Below are 20,031 nucleotides of genomic sequence, written 5' to 3' on the forward strand. Positions count from 1 at the left end.
CTGGAGGGGTCAGGCTCTGGAGGACAGGGTGCCTCCGGCTTCTCCTAAACACGCCTGCCGGGGAGTTCTTCTGAAATATGGTGCCCATCAGGTAGGTAACTGCTTTTCTCTAGAACTTTCACCATTCCATTTAGTATTTGTCTTGGAATGGGTAGATGGGTTGGTGGGTGGATAGATGGATAAATGGGTGGTGGATGGATGGGTGGGTTGGTGGATGGGTGGATGGAAGAGTAAAAATATTTCCATGATATTTAGTGCTCTATTGAGCCCTGCACTGAGACTAAAAAAACAACAACACATGATCTCTGCTCACTAAATGTTCTGTTAATAATCATAAAAGTGAGATAAATCTAGCCCTGGCCGGTGTCTCTCAGTGATTAGAGCATCAGCCCACAAATGGAAGGGTTGCAGGTTCGACTCCTGGTCAAGGGCACATACCTGGGTTGCAGAGTCCATCCCTGACCCTGGTTGGGGCAAGTGCAGAAGGCAACCAATCAATATGTCTCTCTCTAATCAATGTTTTTCTCTTTCTCTCCCCGTCCCTTCTTCCCTTCCACTCTCTCTAAAAATCAATAAAGCTTGACCAGCATGGTTCAGTGGTTGAGCCTGGTCAAGGCACATGTCCCGGTTGCAGGCTTGATCCCCAATACGGAACATAAAGGAGGCAGCCGACAATGATTTTCTCTCATCATTGATGTTTCTATTTCTCCCTCTCCCTTCCTCTTTGAAATCAATAAAAACATTAAAATAAAAATAATTAAAATCAATGGGAAAAAATATCCTCAGGGCACAATTAACAACAAAAATGACATCAACCTAAGTAACAAGAAGAAATGAACATAAAATGATCGCAAAAGAAAATAAAAGTAGGTGATCTCTTAGCAAGAATTAAACAGACAAACCCCTGATGGTTTTATCGGGGTAGCCACAGAAATTGAGGTTATTAATTTAGGGGACTGAGTGAGCTTCAACTCAGAGACAGGGTCATGGCTGTCATGCAGGTAGAATGTCACACTCTGCCATGAGCTGGCCATCCCCTTCCCCAACCAGTGACAGAAGCACACAGGCAGCACTGCAGAGCCGGATGCAGGAGCCAGAGACCAGGGGGAGAACACTGATGTTGGGACATCTCTGGGGATGTGCCTGAGCCGGGTGATGGGGAAGTTCCAAAGCAAGACCAGAGGGCAGCAGAGACACGCAGCCTTGCCTAACCCAGTGCAGGCCTGAGTTACTGCTCCACCTGTGTCATTTAAGGCCACCTCTGACTCAGAAGCACACTCAGATGCCCCAACCTCCTCTTCCTTATTATTCTAACTTTCCATGGACGCGTACGGTCAGATGATCTTAGAAAGGTCATCCAAGGACTCTCTTAAAAAAGTGGACTCTACCACCTCCCACAGACCCTTTATTCATGTCCAACAATGCTCACTGTCAGGAAGGCCGTGTGTCTACCACAAGTTCTGAGAATCCCAGCTGAACCAATGTCTTCCCTTTGCTCTCCCTTCAGCCCCACAGGTGGGAAAAGTTGCCCACCATCTGACATACTGCTCCCATGATGACTCAAAAAGATGGTTGTTCAGTCTCTTCTCTCATGACCACGTGTCCCTCACTGAACCCCAGGAGAAAAGCCACACAGCATAGACTCCACTGCTCCCATCCCATCCCACACACACAGCTGACCACGGCCATGGCCACTTTTCAGCTGCATCCAGACTCAGCCTCCCAGTTCTCCACCCCCAGCTCCAAGTAGCTACCACCATCGAGAAGTGAGCATGTGTTATAAACACTGTTTATCCTCACAACCTCCGTATACCTGGACTTCATTGTATAAAGGCCCACATCCCTTGTAATGAAGTGACAGCCTACATGAATGGGTGACTTAGTAGATGCAGGCATAGGTACCAACTCTCTCGGGCCCTCCTACAGCTCCGTGAGGGAGTGCTGTCAGTATGTTCAGAGGCCTGGGGAGCTTCAATCCCCAGCCTGGGCCATGCAGAGGCAGGATGCAAGTCCAGAGAGGCTGCTTCCAAAGTGCCTGCCATTCGTGGCCTCGCTGTGGAGTCCAGAGCAGGCACACATGCCATCTGTTTCCAGGCATGCTGATCTCACCTGTGTCACCAGAACCACACGGCATGGGGCCCCTTCCCTGGGCCTGGCCCGGCACTGGGCACTGGGGCAAGGTGGTGAGGAGGAGCACGGCTCCTACCAGCTGCAGTCCTGGTGAATGCCACGGGAAGTGCTTCCTGCTCCAGGGCTCGCTGGCTGGCTCTCAGCCTCCAGGACTCAAAGTTGTAACTCAGGTAATTTGCAGCTCAGGGACACATGTGCTGGACAGGCTGCTTCTGTTCCTACTTAACTCTATCCCATCTTTCAATAATAGCTACATGTCAATCTTATCTACACAACATGGAGCCATCTACTCCCTTAACCAGGGTCAAAGGCCACATATTCTGTGCCCATCTCAGGAAAATTCTTGTATTTCTCATGCCTCAGTTTCCCCCAGATGTAAGGTGCATGGGTATCCAATGGAAATGAGTTAACATCTGTAAAGCACTTCTCACAGGAATGGCTTATAGTAAGGGCCCAATAAATATTATCTGCTCATAATAGTGCTGCTAAAGAGACACGTTAACTCATTGAATTTTCACAATGTTTCCATGAGATGACTATTTTTGCCTCATTTTTAGCAATGAGAAAACTAAAGCTCAGAGAAATTGAAAGTAGCCCCAGGCCCACTCCACCATAGTGTCCCACCACCCACAGCAGCAGGCCCTGAGCCTGTCCCTGGTGAGGTCTCCTTCTCGCCCACAGCTGGGAGTGGTGGCCTCACCTGACAGGATAGTCACCTGAACTCCCAGCATCTGTCCTCTGCCGGCTGGACCATGGCCTGGGAGGCCTGAAGACCCTTCCTGCTGCCCCTTCCTAGGTCCCCGGGACGACAGCCCAGCCCCAGAGGGATCTGAGTCTCTCCACACCACCAGGATCTCACCAGGCAGGTGACAGACTTGCCAAAAGCTGTTGAAACAAGAAAGGTTGGTCTGATCATCTCCCTCAAAGAAATGAGAAGAGCTGAAATGGTGCTTTCTGGCTGCCGCCCGGGTGGACATCATTTGCTCAGTCCCTGGGCCCCGCACCAGGTGGGTGTTCCCGCCTCCCACACCCCACCTGCCTAGAGCCGTGGTCAGCAAACTGCGGCTCGCAAGCCACATGCGGCTCTTTGACCCCTTGAGTGTGGCTCTTCCTAAGCCTTAGGAGTACCCTAATTAAGTTAATTACAATGTACCTACCTATATAGTTTAAGTTTAAAAAATTTGGCTCTCAAAAGAAATTTCAATCGTCGTACTGTTGATATTTGGCTCTGTTGACTAATGAGTTTGCCGACCACTGGCCTAGAGGCAGTCCTGACCGTACTCAACGTGTGGACCCTGCAGGGTGCCCCACGTGTCACCAGTGCACTGCATGAGGTGCACACCCCCAGGCAGCGCCCTGGCCACCAGCGCCTTGATCCCACCTGCACCCGGCAGAGTTTGGCAACCACAGGCCTCCTCACAGAGCACGTGTGTGAGCACGTGCTTATGAAGCCGACGTGAAGGGTAGTGCCTGGGGCAGGACCACAGAGCGGAAGGGAGAAGGCCTGTTGTTCTGGGCCAGGGGCTGCGTAGACTTGGAAGGAAGAGGTAACAACGTCCTTCTTCCCAGCCACTATGGGGGTGAATGAGGGTTGGGTGAAGGGCACAAGAACATGTACTGAGCACTTGCCTCTGCTAAGAATCTTTCCAGGGGCTCAGTGGTTAGAGCAGCGGCCCTCTCACCGAAAGGTCTCGGGTTCGATTCCTGGTCAAGGGCATGCACCTGGGTTGCAGGTTCCATCCCGGCCCTAGTGGGGGTGCGGGCAGGAGGCAACCAATCAATGTTTCTCTCTCCCTCTCTCCCTCTCTCCCTCTCCCTTCTCTCTAAAATCAATAAAACATACCCTCCGGTGAGGATTAGAATAATAATAATAATAAAATAAAAGATTAGGGAGACTCTTCAGAGAAAACAACAGGCTAACTTCATTGACATTTCACACTCCCTCTACTTCAGCCTCTTAACTCAGGGTGACTTCCCAGCCTCCTTCCTCCTTGGGAAAGGGCTGCCCGGCCTCTCCACTCGCACCCTCCACCCTTGCCAAACATCTTAGTTTCCTGGTCCTTTTGTTCCTGCTAATCATTTAATTTGACATGGCATTTTGGACATAAATTAGAGGACGGCTATTATGGCAAGCCTTGAGGAGAAAATCTGAAAGTACTGAGAAATGTTATGGAAATGAGAGATAACCATGAAAAGTAAGACATCTGGGCAAAGTTTAAAAGGACCCTGTATGCTCAGCCTTGAATGAGTGTCACTGTGGGGAGCCGCGGTGACAGTTTTCTAATACACAAGGAATGCACGTCGGAGAAAGGGATCCATTTTTTCACTCATCAGTGAGAGCAGAACGAGCAGGACCGGCTCAGGTTTCAGCCCAGAGAACATCTGTCATATGTTTGAGCCACAGGAGAGGAGGAGCTGCCAAGAGGGCTGGTGAGATCATCCTCCCAGACGCTGGCGATGAGGTCACAGTGGCCAGCGTTGCTGTCCATCAGGGTTGAGCGCACAGAGTCCAGGTCTGCCAAGCTCTGCCAGGGGTCTCCCACCACTTGGCAAATCCACCTCCTGGACAGGGCAGGTGACGGGGGGTGGGCGGGGGGGTCATTGTTGCTTCAGATGCCCAAGAATCTGAGACACCGTGCGCCTCTGTAGATGCATCAGATCGCCTCATACCTGGAGGCCAGGATCCAGGCATTTGTTTCCTGGAAAAGTCCATTTAGTCCTTCCCTACAGGCAAGCCCAATCTTCCCAATATCAGCAGCAGCAGCACCAGCAGCACCAGTGCCACTTCGGTAAGAGCACTGAGCTACTGAGCACTTGCTCTACACCAGCACAGCACCCCCACTTGTGCCTCACATTAGCGGAAAGCCCATTTTACAGAAGGAGACACTGAGGCAGAGAGCTGCTGACTGGCCCATGAACCCACTGCGGGTCACGTCCAGGCTGAGACTGGAGCCCAGGGTATCTGGCTTCAGAGCCCACGGTCGGGAGAAGGCCTCCACTCTGCCAGGAATGAAGCACGCGTGTCAGACGCCCAACAAGGAATTCATGGCAGTGTGGCCCTGGAAGAGCCTCTGGGGTCGGCAGGGGCTGGCCCCTCACTGATGGCCCGGAGCCTGGAGAATGCTGCCTTTTAAAAATCACCCATTCTGTCCCCCCTACCAGCACCCACGCCACTGCTCCAGACCTGGGATATTTCACATCAGCTCTTTGCTGGGAGGCCACCCACCTCCCTACACCTGCCCACTGGACTCTGCCACCCTCTCCCCACGGTAGCCACTGTGCTTTTCTCCACGCTCCTCACAGGGCGTGGAGGCCACTGTGACAAAGGCTCCTGAGCAGACTTCTGACCCACCTTCTCTATGGTGCATCACGGGCTCATCTGGCTTCTCTCCCTTTGCCTCCCTCTGGTGTCCTGAAGCAGCTTCTATCACAGGCACGAAGTCGGTTTCCTCAGCATTAGACACCCTGTGGGCGCCCTGGCCTCACCCTGCGCCTGCATGACAAGCTTCTCCTGGGGCCTCGTCATCCCTCGGACGGTTCAGCCCAGGAGAGCAGCTGAGCCACTCCCTATGCAGGACCTCAGAGCTGCACATCCGCTCACCCACTTCAAGAGCCACCGAAACAGAGGCGCAGGGGCAGTGCCCAAGGTGGGCGTCAGTCGCTGGCTTGGCACTGAGCAGGTTTTCAGCATCACAGCTGTGCCCGCTGGCGGGAAGGGTGGCAGGCTTCCTGTGAATGGGACAGACCTGGGAGAAGTGATTAAGGAAGAATCTTCCTACTATTCAGACGACTGTGTGCTGATGTCAGGCCTGGAATCAGGTGAATGAAATATATTCCTTGTTGATGGCAACGCTGGATCAAGCCACCAATGTGTATTGATGGGCATCTTCATTTTTTCCCAGCTTCACCAAGCTCAGTGGAGCTCAAAGCAGGCTTTTCCCTCGTGCAAAGAGACAGAGAGGACTCAGAGAACACAGTGCTGAGTCCTGAGGGTGAGGAGGGGGTCTTCCAGAACTTTCTCTCCTGGCCACTTTTTCCAAACCAGTATATGGAGAGTGGGGGAAGGGGAGGCAGAAAGGCCTCTGGGGGTCTGATCTCACAGACTCCAGCCTGCAGTGCTGATGCCACACCCCAAATGGCCCAGTGGACTCAGCCAAGTCTTGCCAGCCTCATCTACATGGGGCAGCTCGGGCTGCTTTTCAGCAGACATGCTTGTTCCGAACCAGCCATTCTCCCAGATACACCTTCTGTGGCTCTCTTGCCGCAGTGCAATGTGTCCGCACCGTGATCAGCAACACACAGCTGGCTGCAGATGAACGGGCAGACCCCGTGGTAACAGTGTGCAGGAATGTTCTATGTGGCCAACTGGCACTCTTGGTCTCTACCTAGTGACTGACCATCTTATGCCAACTGTGGCTCAGGAAGCTCAGCTCCTGGAATTATCACCCCCAGGACATGCAGAGAATGAAGAGTGAGGTAAGTTCAATGAGCGTCAGCTACCTTCATGGCGCCGATAGCCTGGAAAGTCACCGCTGATCTCAAAGGGGTCAGTGCTGGCAGCATCGCGTTGAATCTTGCACTCTTGTTTTTTTTTTGTTTTTTATTTATTGCTTAAAGTATTACAAAGGGTATTACATATGTGCCCATTTTATCCCCCCGCCCTAGACAGTCCCCTGGCCTCCCCTATCCCCCAATGTCTTGTGTCCACTGGTTATGCTTATATGCATGCATACAAGTCCTTTAGTTGATCTCTTACCCCCCTACCTCCTGCCCCCCAACCCTCCCCGGCCTTCCCGCTGCAGTTTGACAATCTGTTTGAGGCAGTTCTGCCTCTGTATCTATTATTGTTCAAAAGTTTATAATGGTCTCTATTATCCATGAATGAGTGAGATCATGTGGTATTTTTCCTTCATTGACTGGCTTATTTCACTTAGCATAATGCTCTCCAGTTCCATCCATGCCGTTGCAAATGGTAAGAGTTCCTTCCTTTTTAGAGCAGCATAGTATTCCATCGTGTAGATGTACCACAGTTTTCTAATCCATTCATCTACTGATGGGCACTTAGGCTGTTTCCAGATCTTAGCTATGGTGAATTGTGCTGCTATGAACATAGGGGTGCATATATCCTTTCTGATTGGTGTTTCTGGTTTCTTGGGATATATTCCTAGAAGTGGGATCACAGGGTCAAATGGGAGTTCCATTTTTAATTTTTTAAGGAAACTCCATACTGTCTTCCATAGTGGCTGCACCAGTCTGCATTCCCACCAGCAGATGCACTCTTGTTCTTAATAGGGGAATGGTACTGCCCATCTGGGTCACAGACCCGAACCTGAGGTGCGGAAAGGCAGTGGAAAGAGAGGTGTGTTAACAAAAGAGAAGAACATGGCACCCCCAGCAAGGAGGTCAGGCAGCTCCCCCCTGCCCACAGAGGAAGTCTCATGTCCTCACATCCTGCAACCTCCCTCAGGAGTCAGCAGGGCAGGTGCCTTCCCAGGAGATGCTGACAAGGAAAAGCAGGTTTTGGGGCTCGGCAGTGGCCCTGACAAAGATAGGTGAGAGGACCGCTATCATCAACCCAACACCAGAGCCTGAGAGTGAACACTGTCCATAAAGCCCCGAGAGTTGTTGAGATATAATCCACACCATAACACCCCCTTTTAAAGTGTGCAATTCAATGGTTTTTCGTATATTCACAAAGTTGTACAATCATCGTCACTATCTAATTCCAAAACATTTCATCACCCCAAAAAGAAGCCCCATACCATACTCCACACCCTCAGGTCCCAACAACCTTGATCTACTTTCTATCTCTAGGCATTTGTCTATTCTGGACATTTCATGTAAACGGAATCCCACAACATGTGGCTTTTGTGTCTGCTTCTTTCACTTAGCACACTGTTTTCAATTTCCATGTATGTTGCACCGTGTATATAAGTACTTCATTCTTATTTATGGCCAAAATGATATTCCATTGTATGGACCTACCATATTTTGTCTATTCACTCATCAGTTTATAGATATTTGTGTTGTTTCTACGTTTTTAGCTGTTATGAATAATTATGCTATGAACATTTGTGTACAAGTTTTTATGTGGACAGATGTTTTCAATTCCCTTATAGACAGTGTTTTCATATGTACCCAGGAGTAAAATTGTTGGGTCATATGAAACCTTTAAAGTTTTGAATAACTGCCAGTCTTTTCCAAATCAGCAAAACCATCTTACATCCCACCAGCAATGTATGAGGGTTTTGATTTCTCTAAATCCTTGCCAATACTTGTTATCATTGTCTCTTTTATTAGAGAGACTACAGTGGGTGTGAAGTGGTATTTCAATGTGATTTCATTAGCATTTCTCTAACAACAATGATGTTCAGCATTTTTTCATATGCTTATTAGCCTTTTGTATATTTTCTTTGGAGAAGCACCTATTTAGATTTTTGCCCATTTTTTAATTGGGTCATATATCTTTTTCATTGTGGGTCTATAATAATTCCGTTTATATTCTGGATAGTAGAGCCTCATGATATACATAATCTGCAAATATTTTCTCCCATTCTGTGAATTGTCTTTCTTTTAAGCATAAAAGTTTGCTAAGTTTGATCAAGTCCAACTTATCTATTTCTTCTTCGACTGCTTGTGCTTTTGGTATCACATCTAATAATACATCATTGCTTAAATCAAGGTCTCAAGGATTTACACCTATGTTTTCTTCTAAGAGTTTTATAGTTTTAGCTCTTACACTTAGATCTATGATCCATTTTGAGTTCATCTGTATATATGGTACAAGGTAAAGATCCAACTTTATACTTTTGTATGTGAATATTCAGTTGTCCCAGCACGTTTGTTGAAGACTTTTTTCCCCATTAAACTATCTTGTCACCATTGTTGAATATCAATTGACCATAAATGTAAGGGTTTATTTCTAGACTCTCTGTCCTAATCCACTGTGTAGACAGATAGATAGATAGATAGATAGATAGATAGATAGATAGATAGATGTATATCCTTATGTCCATACCACACTGTCTTGATTACTATAGCTTTGTAGTACGTTTTCAAATCAGAAGTGTGAGTCCACCAACTTTGTTCTTCTTTATCAAGATTGTTACCACTATTCTGTCTCTTACATTTCCATACAAGTTTTAGGATCATTTCTTAATTTCTGCAGAAAAAAAAGGCAACTGCGATTTTGATCGTGATTTCATTCTGTCTATTTACTGACCCATTTTTGATCAAGTGATAAACCAGCACCCCCAAAGTGGGATGCCTCCCACAAAACATCTGTGTTGCTGCTGCTGCTCTGTACGATATGTATGGGGTAGGGGGACGAAGGAAGCCTCAATGTCCATGGAATGGCTTTAAAATCAAATCTTACTTACCAAAGAGTATTCTATGTATGCTCCTATCTTCTACAGACTAGGTAGCTTCCTATCACTTTTCTTTCTGGTCTAACTTACTTTCTAATCTCTGGTGCATTAGATGAATGCTAAGCCAGTGGGTCCAGCTTCTGGGAGAGGGCTGTCCAGGCCACTGAGGCCCCGTGAGGGAGGAGGAGATAGGGAGAGCTCACACCTGTAGCTCTGCTGCCCTCCACCCCATCTCCCAGTGGAGTGATGCCATAGTGATCAGGAAATGTGCAGGCATCTGGGGTCATGGGCACTGGCAGCGCCTGGGGCCTGAGGGCTGCACCAGGGGAAGCTGCAAAGAAGCCTTTGTTACGTCCAAGCAATTCAAGGGCTGTGGGCAGGGGGTTAACAAACAGAATTGGGTCCATTTAAGTCTGTTTCCCTCACATTTTTATTAAACTTTTGTCATCCATGACATTTATCTGCTGACAAGAACTTGCAAGCAACAAAAAGGAGTGAAGTGCAAAAGGAAAATCCATAGGAAAGCAGGAGCAAGCCTGACTGCGGGTCTTTTTACAGATTTAAATGTGGCTGTGGTCCAGGAATTTAACTGGATACAGGAAATGTTGCCAAGGAAAGGAAAGGAACTGGTGTTTCTGAGCCTCTGCGAAGAGCGCTGTGAGCCCCGGACCACGGCTGGAGAAGCCGCCTTCACCTCACTGTCTAACTACCTGGGCCGCACCCGGGAAGCTGGGCAGTGGCCCTGAGCACCTGTGACAGTATCCACCCAGCAGCGCTCGTTTTATCACCTGCAACACGGAAAGGTAGTGTCCTACCTCCTGCAAAGCAGACACTAACACCCTAGATACCGAACAATAGTGACTGAGTACATAAGTCATAGATCATTTATTTCACAGTCTTTCACAGCAGTGTTAACAGTGACCAGGCATGTGTGTTTACTATTCACAGAAGCATCTGATGTATAAGGTGAAGCAGAGATTAAAGTTATAAAGAAGAATTCATAAGAGGATCTCATTCAGTAATCTCAAAGATATTTCTCTCTTTAGATAGGCGTATCACCATGGAGAAAAGTCTAAAAGGTTATACGTTATAGTATGACACACACTGTGTCAGGGTAATAGCATCTCGGACCACTTTAATTTTTTCCTGTTTGTTTATCTGCACTTTCCAGTTAGTTGTCAACAGCCGAGCAGGAGCAGTAATGAGAACAAAGCCCTGACCTGCAGCCCAGGAGGCCGAGAGCCAGGCCCAGGCTGGGAGCAGTGAGATCACACACACAGGAAATGAGGAAAGGAGGAACCACCCACTGATCCAGCAGGTTGACCCTTGGTATCCGAACCTCCTCAAATATTAAAATCCCATTATCCACACCAGGCGGACCTAGAGAGAGCAGAAAAGAAATGGAGCTGCAGGGCGAATCCACGCCAGCCTCAGAAATGCTGGCCCTGCTACTCCCAGGCCCCGCTCCACACAAATGCAAAGCCCTTTCCAGAAGTGCGATGCCCTGTGTGGGGGCTGGGGATTGGGGGTGCTTTTTGCTGTTACCTTAAATGGCTGTGCCTTCCTGGGGCTCGGGTGGGGTCTCTGGGGCCACGCCTGCCTGTCTGAGCAATTGCTGTGATGGGAAAGCGCGCGCTCCAGGCAGCAGAAAGAATGTCAGACAGAACAGAGAGGGGAGGAAAGCCCTGACTCCCCCAGGAGCACAGAACATGGGTGCCTCTCCCTCCCGAAGCCTCCATCCCAACAGATGGGCAAATGTGTTAAGCAAATGCCTAAAAGACAAGGAAGATGGCCACAAGGACCAGGATAGCAGTGGGTGGGTGGGCAACCGGACCATCAGCAGCCTTCTGAAACCTGCCAACCCGCTTCCTCATGACATGTCGGAGCTGGGTCCACTTGTTCACCCACCCTGGGAAGCCTTAGTCTGGGGGGAGAACATCTCGATTTAGAACATCGCCCTGGACAAGGACACACTTGAATTTGGGAGCTCACAGGACACCACGCAGGCTTTCTGAGGTGGCGGTGTTTCAGTGTCTGCCTCACCTCACGAGGGCCAGCCCCTGCTCTCAGTAACACTGACACGGGGGCGCTGTCAGAGGCAGGGCCAGCCAGGCCTTTGGTCCTGGTTCCTGTGGGACACATGCAAAGCAATCGCAGACACACCTGCAGCCCAGTCCTGTGGCCTCGCAGTGTCCAGTGCTCAGTGGTTGAAACACTTGAAGGGGCAGGGGTAAGACCACCCCTCCACCAAAGGATTGCCTTCTTCCCTCCTCTCTTTCCCTGCCCTTTCTTCTCTCTCATTTTTTTTTTATCCTCCCCCATCTGTTTCTTGGCTTGGCTTGATCGTGGCTGGGGATGACCAGTAAAGCCCACAGAGTGGCCCCCCCTCCACCAAGTACTATTGGTTGAACTGTGTGTCCCCAAATCCATACATTGGAGTTCTAACCCCCAGCACCTGTGAATAGACCTTCTTTGGAGATGGGATCTTCACAGAGGTAAACAACTCAGAATGAGGCCATTAGCGACTGGTGTCCTTAATACTAGTAAAAGGGGGAAATTTGGACACAGACACACATGGGAGAACATCATGTGAACATGAAGACACCTATAAGCCAAGGACAGAGGCCTGGAGCAGACCCTTCCTCAGCCTCAGAAGGAGCCAACCCTGCCCACACCTTGATCTCAGACTTGTAGCCTCCAACACTAGTCTATGTTGTCAAGCTTAGGACATATCAGGGGCCTTGTGGGCACCAGCACCAGAAGCTGGGGCTCAGCAGCAGGAAAGAGAGTCTTCAACCTGCCCCTGAGAGCTCACAAGTCCAAGGAGAGGGGACGATACCGCTCAGGGCAGAGCTGCCTCCTCAATAGGCATCAGAGGCTGGGAGGAAACAAGACCAATGCATATGTGTAAGTGGCACCCCTCGATGCTCTCTAGCCTGTACAGACTCTAACCAGGCCTCAGAGTCAGTCTTCCTGCCTCACCGTCTGGGAGAGCTGGGCTGGACTCTCCTCAGGCAGGTGGGAGCAGGCAGGAAGTGCCAATGAGGGCAGGAGGGAGTCTTCTGGGGACTCACCTTCTTTGTACGTCATATCAACCACAGTCACTCCTGGGTACAAGCTTCCATTTTCGTCTCAGACAGGAACAATAAAGCAGTGGGGCCCTAAGGAAGGTGAAGAGATGGTGACTAAACTATGCTTCTAAAGACAGGAGTAAAGCCCTGGCTGGTGGCTCAGTTGGTGGAGTGTCGCCCTGTACACCAAAAAGGTTGTGGGTTCATGAAACAGGTTGTAGGTTCAATTCCTAGTCAGGACACATACATAGGTTGTGGGTTTAATCCCTGGTTAGAGTACGTACAGAAGGCAACCAATCAATGTTTTTCTCTCACATCAATGTTTCTCTCTTTCTCTAAAAAATCAATAAACATATCCTCAGGTGACGATTAAGAAAAAAAAAAAAGATAGGAATAAAGCTTTATAACTTCCTGGGGCAAGACACAGTTGATCGCAGATAACAGTGTATAACATCTAAATGTCTGGTCAATTTTATCATCACAAATATTACAAGACTAGAGGCCCAGTGCACAAATTCGTCCACCAGTGGGGTCCCTGCGAGATCGGGCCGAAACCGGCTCTTCAATATCTCCCAAGGGTTCCTGGATTGCGAGAGGGCGCAGGCCAGGCCAAGGGACCCCACCGGTGCACGATTGGGGCCGGGGAGGGATGCAGGTTGGCCAGCCGGGGAGAGGCCTTGGGATGGCTCCAGGTTGTGTCTTGCCTGTCTTGCCTATCTCACTCGGTCCCAATTGGCCAGTCCCCAGCAGCAAGCTAACTACCAGTCTGAGCGTCTGCCCCCTGGTGGTCAGTGCATGTCATAGCAATCGGTTGAGCATTAGCATATTACACTTTGGTTGAACGGATGACTGGGACGACGGGACACTTAGCATATTAGGCTTTTATTATATAGGATAAATACAGCACTGTGCTTGTGTTTTCAGGGTCAAGTGCTCACTGGGGAGCAGTGATGGTGAGGAGAATCATTCTCATTTTCTGTGATGACCAACCTTAACACCGTCCAACCACAATGAGCTGGGCAAAGACCGCAGCGTAGTTCCTGTGCATGGCATTTCCGATGTACATCTTTTTAGCATCTTCACATGGTGTGTGGATCACAAACTCCTACAGAAACAGCAAAGCTATGGCATTTCTCTTCTTTAAGCTCATTCCAACACCTCAGCTCAGTGCAAGGATGACTGTGAAACAGGCCCGCATCGTGAAGTGTGCCCACTGGGATGACATCACAGCAGAGCAGGAGGCAACCAAGCCGTCTGGCTCAGCCTTGTGAGGTCAAGGCCCTATACCACCACCTCAGTTCATACACTCACCTCCACCTCCCGTGAAAATGACTAGAAATGAAAGCATTTCAACGACTCTTCCATCAGGAAAATAAGGTGCCAGTTTTCATTGGCTAAAAGACCTCCTTCCTGGTCTCTCTCTGTTATAATGGTGGGCTGACATGTGTGCTACTCCTGAGCCACTGGGCTTCAACATCTAAAGACTTTCTTCAATGATCAACATCTTTCTCTCTAGACACATTGAGGCTCTGATTTTAAATAATCCAACACCCAGATCCCTAAAAGCCCAGTAATATCCGTTCAGCTCTCCATACACACCTGTCCCCCAAACATCTCACCTATGAGGTTCACAAGATAAAATGGATGTCCAATGACCTGGGGTCCAACTCCACATTGATGTGTTTCCTTTTGTCTGCTGGGTATCACTCCTTCAGGACTAATCACTTGGTTCCTCCTGCCCATCCCTGTGACCCGGATCATGAATATCACTGCCTCCATAAGAAAGGTCTGTCATTCAAACACCAACCAACTAACCAAAGGTCAGAACAGTGTGCTCAATGCCAGCAAAACCAACAGGCAGCCATGCCCTGCTCCCTCCACTGCTTAGGCCCTCACCCATACCATTTTGATTTGTATAAAAAGAAATAACTTAGTTAAGGCTTTGATGGCTCTTTCAGAACTTCCCAAAAAGGTTCACACATGCAAGCCCTCAGAACCATTTGTAAATGATTCTCTATCTTATAAGAAAAAGAATCTTATATCACATGATCTCACTCATATGTGGAATCTAATGAGCAAACCAAACTGTTGAACAAAACAGATCCAGAGACACAGAAGCATGGAGCAGACTGAGGAATCTCAGAAGAAAGGCAGGGGTGAGGGGCTGAGTGGGGAGAGATCAACCAAAGAACTTATATACATACTAGTATATGCATAACCCCTGGCCACAGACAATAGTGTGGTGAAGGCCTGGGGAGGGGGTTGGATGGAGGGGGAAATGGGGGACATCTGTAATACCTTCAACAGTAAAGATAATTTTTTTAAAAGAAAAGAAAAATAATCTTAGAATGTGTCATGCAGGTTGTCTCCTTAGCATGATTGAGGATTCCAGCTCACAACAGTCTGAAAAGAACCCTGATCAGGGAGAAGTGAGAAGAAAATGCAGGTTTCTGTTTAAGTCTCTGCTCAGAACACGGTTTTCTTCCCTTACCCCTGGAAGCCAGCAGCACAGGATCACAATGGACATGCTCCCCTAACCCACTGGTTCTCCCTAATTTGACTCGCCACCTGCGTTACCCTGAAACGCCACAATGGCCAGCTCTGAATACAAGGCACCGGGGCCAGGCAGGGGCGTCCAGGGGAAATGCTCATTTAATTGGAGCCGACAATATTGACGATGTGACTGAACTAAACCAACAAGCTATTGATCAGGGAAAGATTCTCTCAGGTTTCAGACTCGAAAGTATGCAGATTCCACTTTCCTTCTGGCCAAGAAATGCAGCCTTGAAGCCTAAGAAAACCCTCTCTGACACATGTTTGCGCAGGCAGTTTTCACATGTGCAAGGGCTTTGCAGAGATATAAATGGACATGGCTGCATCCTTTTAAGAGAGGCCTCTGAGGCTGCCCTGGTCTTGGCGGACCAGCCAGGACTTCTCAAAGAAAGGAACTGCTTGAGGCTTAATCCCTGGGGTGCAGTTAAAAACAAACAAACAAAAAAACAACAACAGTCCATGTGGGAGGTGAAGATTACACCTCGAGGGAAGAAGGGGTAGTAGCAGGAACCACTGGCCTGGCAGGAAAGACCTGGCAGGGAGGGAATGGCAGGAGGCCCCCGTCCCCGTAAACATCTGATATGCTCTGGGAAAGGAGGTTTGTCACTTTTGGCAAAAACACTTGATTTGGAAAGTTTGCATCAGCCCAAATGCTGGCGTTGTAGCTGATCTGCATAATGCACACCATGTGTGTCAGCTCCCAGTATCATGCTTTGTTGAAGGCCAGCAGAGTGGTCACTGCTCTAAGTTCTAAAAATTAAGATGGCCCTGGCCAGTTTGCTCAGTGGTTAGAGGGTTGGCCCTAGGACTGAAGAGTCAAGGGTTCGATTCCCAGTCAAGGGCACATACCTCCATTGGAGGCTCAATCCCCAACCCCAGGCAGGGTGTGTGTGGGAGGCAACCAATTGATTTGTCTCACATCAATGTTTCTCTCTCCCTCTCCTCCACTCTCTCAAAAAAAAAAAAAAAAAAAAATCAATGGATGCCCTAGCAGCTAGGGCCTAGCTGATTTGACTCAGTGGATAGAGTGTCAGCTTGAAGACTGAAGGGATCCCAAGTTCGATTCCAATGAAGGGCACATGCTCAGGTTCCTGGCTCCATCTTCAGTGGGGGGCATGCAGGGGGCAGCCGATCAATGATTCTCTCTCGTCATTGATGTTTCTATCTCTCTTTCCCTCTCCCTTCCTCTCTGCAATCAATAAAAATATATTTTAAAAAATTAATGGAAAAATATCCTTGGGTGAGGATTAAAAACATAAATAAATAAATAAAAATTAAGATACCTTCGCCCGAGAGATGTTATAGCCTCATTTATTTGTTAAATTTAGCATAAAATATAAAAATAAAACTTTTACCTCTTAACTATCTATACCACCACCCACCCCCACCTAAAAAAATAAATAAAACAACCAACACAGGGGAAGGAATAACCCAAAACTGTGAGAGGCTGGAACAGTCCTCGAGGGAGCGGAGGCTCTTTGATATGCTCTAGTAGTTTAAAGGGACAGGAAGGGGAAGCACGACAGCACATGAGATCTCCACCCCCTCTATGCCATCCTCCGGAGACTCAGCATCCACCGGAGTCCCTGCCTCATCATGGTTTCACACCAGGGAGCTGCGTTGTTTGTGCTGTTGAGGGGAAAGGGGACCAGCACAGGGAAATTATTTTTGTGGAAAAAATAACTGTAAGATGAAACAAATAAATAAATGTGGGTGAGGGTAGTGTTCCCTTTAATGACAGCAAGGTGACTTCAATACCATGGTTTAGGGAGAGGAAATGTTGGTCAGCCCAAACCCACAAGATGTCAGCCCCCATCTCTTAGCAGGAAAGCGAAGCTATGAGGGATGATCACACTAGAACCTGAGACTTGCTCGTGAACTGCACAGCCAGAATCAGTTTCTTGACCCCTGTGAGCCGCAGTTTCTCCACCTGTAAAATAGGGACAGTGATACCTTCCTGTAGGTATAGAACATTTAACAATGTGGCAGGTAGAGGGTTGAGCCTGTGCCCAGCACACACGTGCTCAATGAACGGAAGCAGCTGGCTGACAGTCCACGGGCTGTGAGGGGATACAGTACACGATGCAGAGGGTGTCTGACATGGAGCTGAGCTCGCAGAGAGCCTTCACGAAAGGGCAGTCCTCACTGTTGCTGTTATCATGACCTTGGACATCTGCCGGAGGCTAAAACCAACAGTAGTTAGCATTAATGCAAAAAGACCCGTTGGAAGGCCAAAGCACTTTGATACTCAGCAAGGCTGAAAATCAGCATAATATTGCCCTGCTGTGGCCTCAATGGCTGAAGGCAATTTCCTAACCTGATAATCCTTTTACTGTTTACCAAACTTTACCGTGGATATGCCTGTTTGCATTGCTAAGGACAAATGTGCATTCAAGTAAACAAAAAGCAGACCGGCCAGAAGTGAGCTTCTCCTCTAGAGAGAGGTTTCCACCTGGCCTTCCCATGCCTTCTAAACTCATATTTCTCGTCTCGTGTTTTCATTTGTGCACGGCCCCTTCTTCAGATCCTCAACACTCACTGCAAAAGGTTGCGGCAGACATCACTGGCTGCTTAAGACAACCAGCACCAGGAGGAAAGGCAGGCACCCTCCAACACGGCCCTCACCTGAACCTGTCTTTCCCAGCACTGAGCAGCTAGCCTTTGTGGGTCAGGAAAACCTACTTACAAAAGCCCAGGCTCTAAAGTTCAAACTCAGCAAAAATGAAGACCTGGTCGACCAGCCACGCACACATGCACAGGCCACAACCATACTCATGCGCAGGCTTGCATATGTACATGTACACAAACTCATTCCTAGAAAGAACTTCGAAATGTGTTTGTTCCTTTGTAGTTCTCCTTGGTACCCAATATCAAACAAGAAACTATAACAAAAAGTGAAATAAGTACACATCTGTTTTCTTTATTCAGGGGGAGTAGGAGCTAAAGAATGGGGGGTGGGGATCTGCAGAGCAGGGTTGCACGTGGCCGGTTGTGACCCACAGTGGAAATATCAATAGAGAGGGTCTGCATCTCAAGCAACTTTTAATTAACGAGAAGGGGAGGGAAACTCTTGGAGTTCATCACATGTAGTAAACATAGGAAAGGTACGATGTGAAATGTTGGCTTTGGTTGTCCTATGGATTTTTGTGCAGGTAACGAATAAGAACATGGCACAATGCCAGCACCGAGGACCTGGCTCCAGGTGAGGAAGACACAGCACGGACAATGCCCTCCTGCCACACAGTGTGCTGGAGAGTACCCACAATGACATCCCATCACTAACCCGCTATTGTGAGAAAAGACACCCAAGCGGCTTTGGCACTTTTCTCATAGAGTTGTCACGGGCATTATTTATTGAGTGCGTGGAAGGTGCTTAGAACAGTACCCATCACATAGTAGGTTCTGTGTAAGCACTGACTGGTATTAGACTAATGGAGCTGAGCACAGCACATGGTAGGTGCTGTGTGGTACTGGTATTAGGCACATGGAGGTGGACACAGCACATAATAGGTGCTGTGTAAGCACTGGCTGGTATTAGACTCATGGAGGTAAACACAGCACATAGTAGGTGCTGTGTGATGACTGGTATTAGCACATGTCCACCTCCACTGAAGCACTTAGATGACTGCCGTGAATCAGAGCGCCTCATGCCAGAGGGTATAGCCAGAGGGTGTGAAGTTGGGCTCGGTCAGAGAGAGGCTGGTTTTCTGCAGGTGACCTACTGCCCAGAACCACACAACAAGGGAAAGAATCCTCGCCTGTGCAGTGAGGTCACAAGTGGCTTCGGTCTGGATCCCTCTCACATTGTTTCCATGGCCCCTCTTAGTCCTTGCAAACATCCCAGTGTATTTCTGCTCCTGGAGTTAACCAGATGTTAGAAGGGGGTTAGCTGCTCAGGTGGCCACTCTGACTATCTAACTACAGACCTCTCCGATCATTAGGAATGCTGATGAGAGAGGAAGAGATGAGTTGGAAATAATTATAAAAAATTATAATCCAGTCCAGCTGGTGTGATTCAGTGGTTGAGAATTGACCTATGAACCAGGAGGTCACGGTTCAATTCCAGGTCAGGGCACATGCCTGGGCTGCGGGTTGGATCCCTCATCAATGGTGTTTCTGTCTCTCTCTTCCTCTCCCTTCCTCTCTGAAATCAATAAAAACATATTTTAAAAAGTTACAGCCCTGACCAGTTTGGCTCAGTGGATAGAGCGTCAGCCTGCGGACTGAAGGGTCCCAAGTTCGATTCCAGTCAAGGGCATGTATCTTGGTTGTGGGCACATCCCCCGTAGGGGTTGTGAATGAGGGAGCTGATCGGTGTTTCTCTCTCATCAATGTTTCTAACTCTCTATCCCTCTCCCTTCCTCTCTGTAAAAAATCAATAAAATATGTAAAAAATTACAATCCATCTGGTGACAGCTAATGTGATGTTAAGAATATGACAGACTCAATGCAAGACAAAAAAAGAGAGTGAGAAATTTTCATTCCAAACAAAGTTCTGGCTGAACCAATCCTGTTTCATTTTTTTCTGCATGAGCATGAAACACACACACACACCTAGCCACTGTGAATTTTTAAGGCTCTCCATAAAAGAAGACATCATTGAGATACATGCCTTACCTGGAGTGGCTGAAGCCACTTAGTTATATGTGCTGGGCTTCTGAGGTGCCTGACCGCACCACCAAATAGCCAATAAATTATTCCACACTGGAAACAAGGACAGCACAGGCCACTGTGAGCAAAAGCCAACGACTGAGTGACAGCTAGCCCCCTGGTCAAACGCCATGCCCACCCCTTCACCCCTGTCAGACTCCAGTTCCTCTCCGCAGACATAGCTCACAGTTCACTCGAGAGGGAGGCCACTCCAACACCACAGAGAGTCAGCCCTCCATCCCGGGCCGCCCTGTTGACCC

At 48.5% G+C, this 20,031-nt stretch overlaps 1 protein-coding gene across 1 annotated transcript in view; it reads right to left on the reverse strand.

Annotated features, from left to right (window-relative positions):
- The window catches only part of ACOXL (acyl-CoA oxidase like), a gene marked incomplete at both ends in the record, with an annotated part of 80,297 nt that overhangs the window by 43,942 nt on the left and 16,324 nt on the right, over positions 1 to 20,031 (reverse strand). The window contains 9 exon segments of the mRNA XM_081101523.1: positions 6,631 to 6,711; positions 7,409 to 7,446; positions 7,449 to 7,459; positions 10,805 to 10,877; positions 12,572 to 12,629; positions 12,633 to 12,658; positions 13,565 to 13,673; positions 18,880 to 18,978; positions 19,739 to 19,825. Coding sequence (XP_080957649.1) covers positions 6,631 to 6,711; positions 7,409 to 7,446; positions 7,449 to 7,459; positions 10,805 to 10,877; positions 12,572 to 12,629; positions 12,633 to 12,658; positions 13,565 to 13,673; positions 18,880 to 18,978; positions 19,739 to 19,825 — 582 coding nt within the window.

This window comes from Myotis nattereri, assembly GCF_964212035.1.
Source record: "Myotis nattereri genome assembly, chromosome: 10".
Taxonomy (NCBI): Eukaryota; Metazoa; Chordata; class Mammalia; order Chiroptera; family Vespertilionidae; genus Myotis; species Myotis nattereri.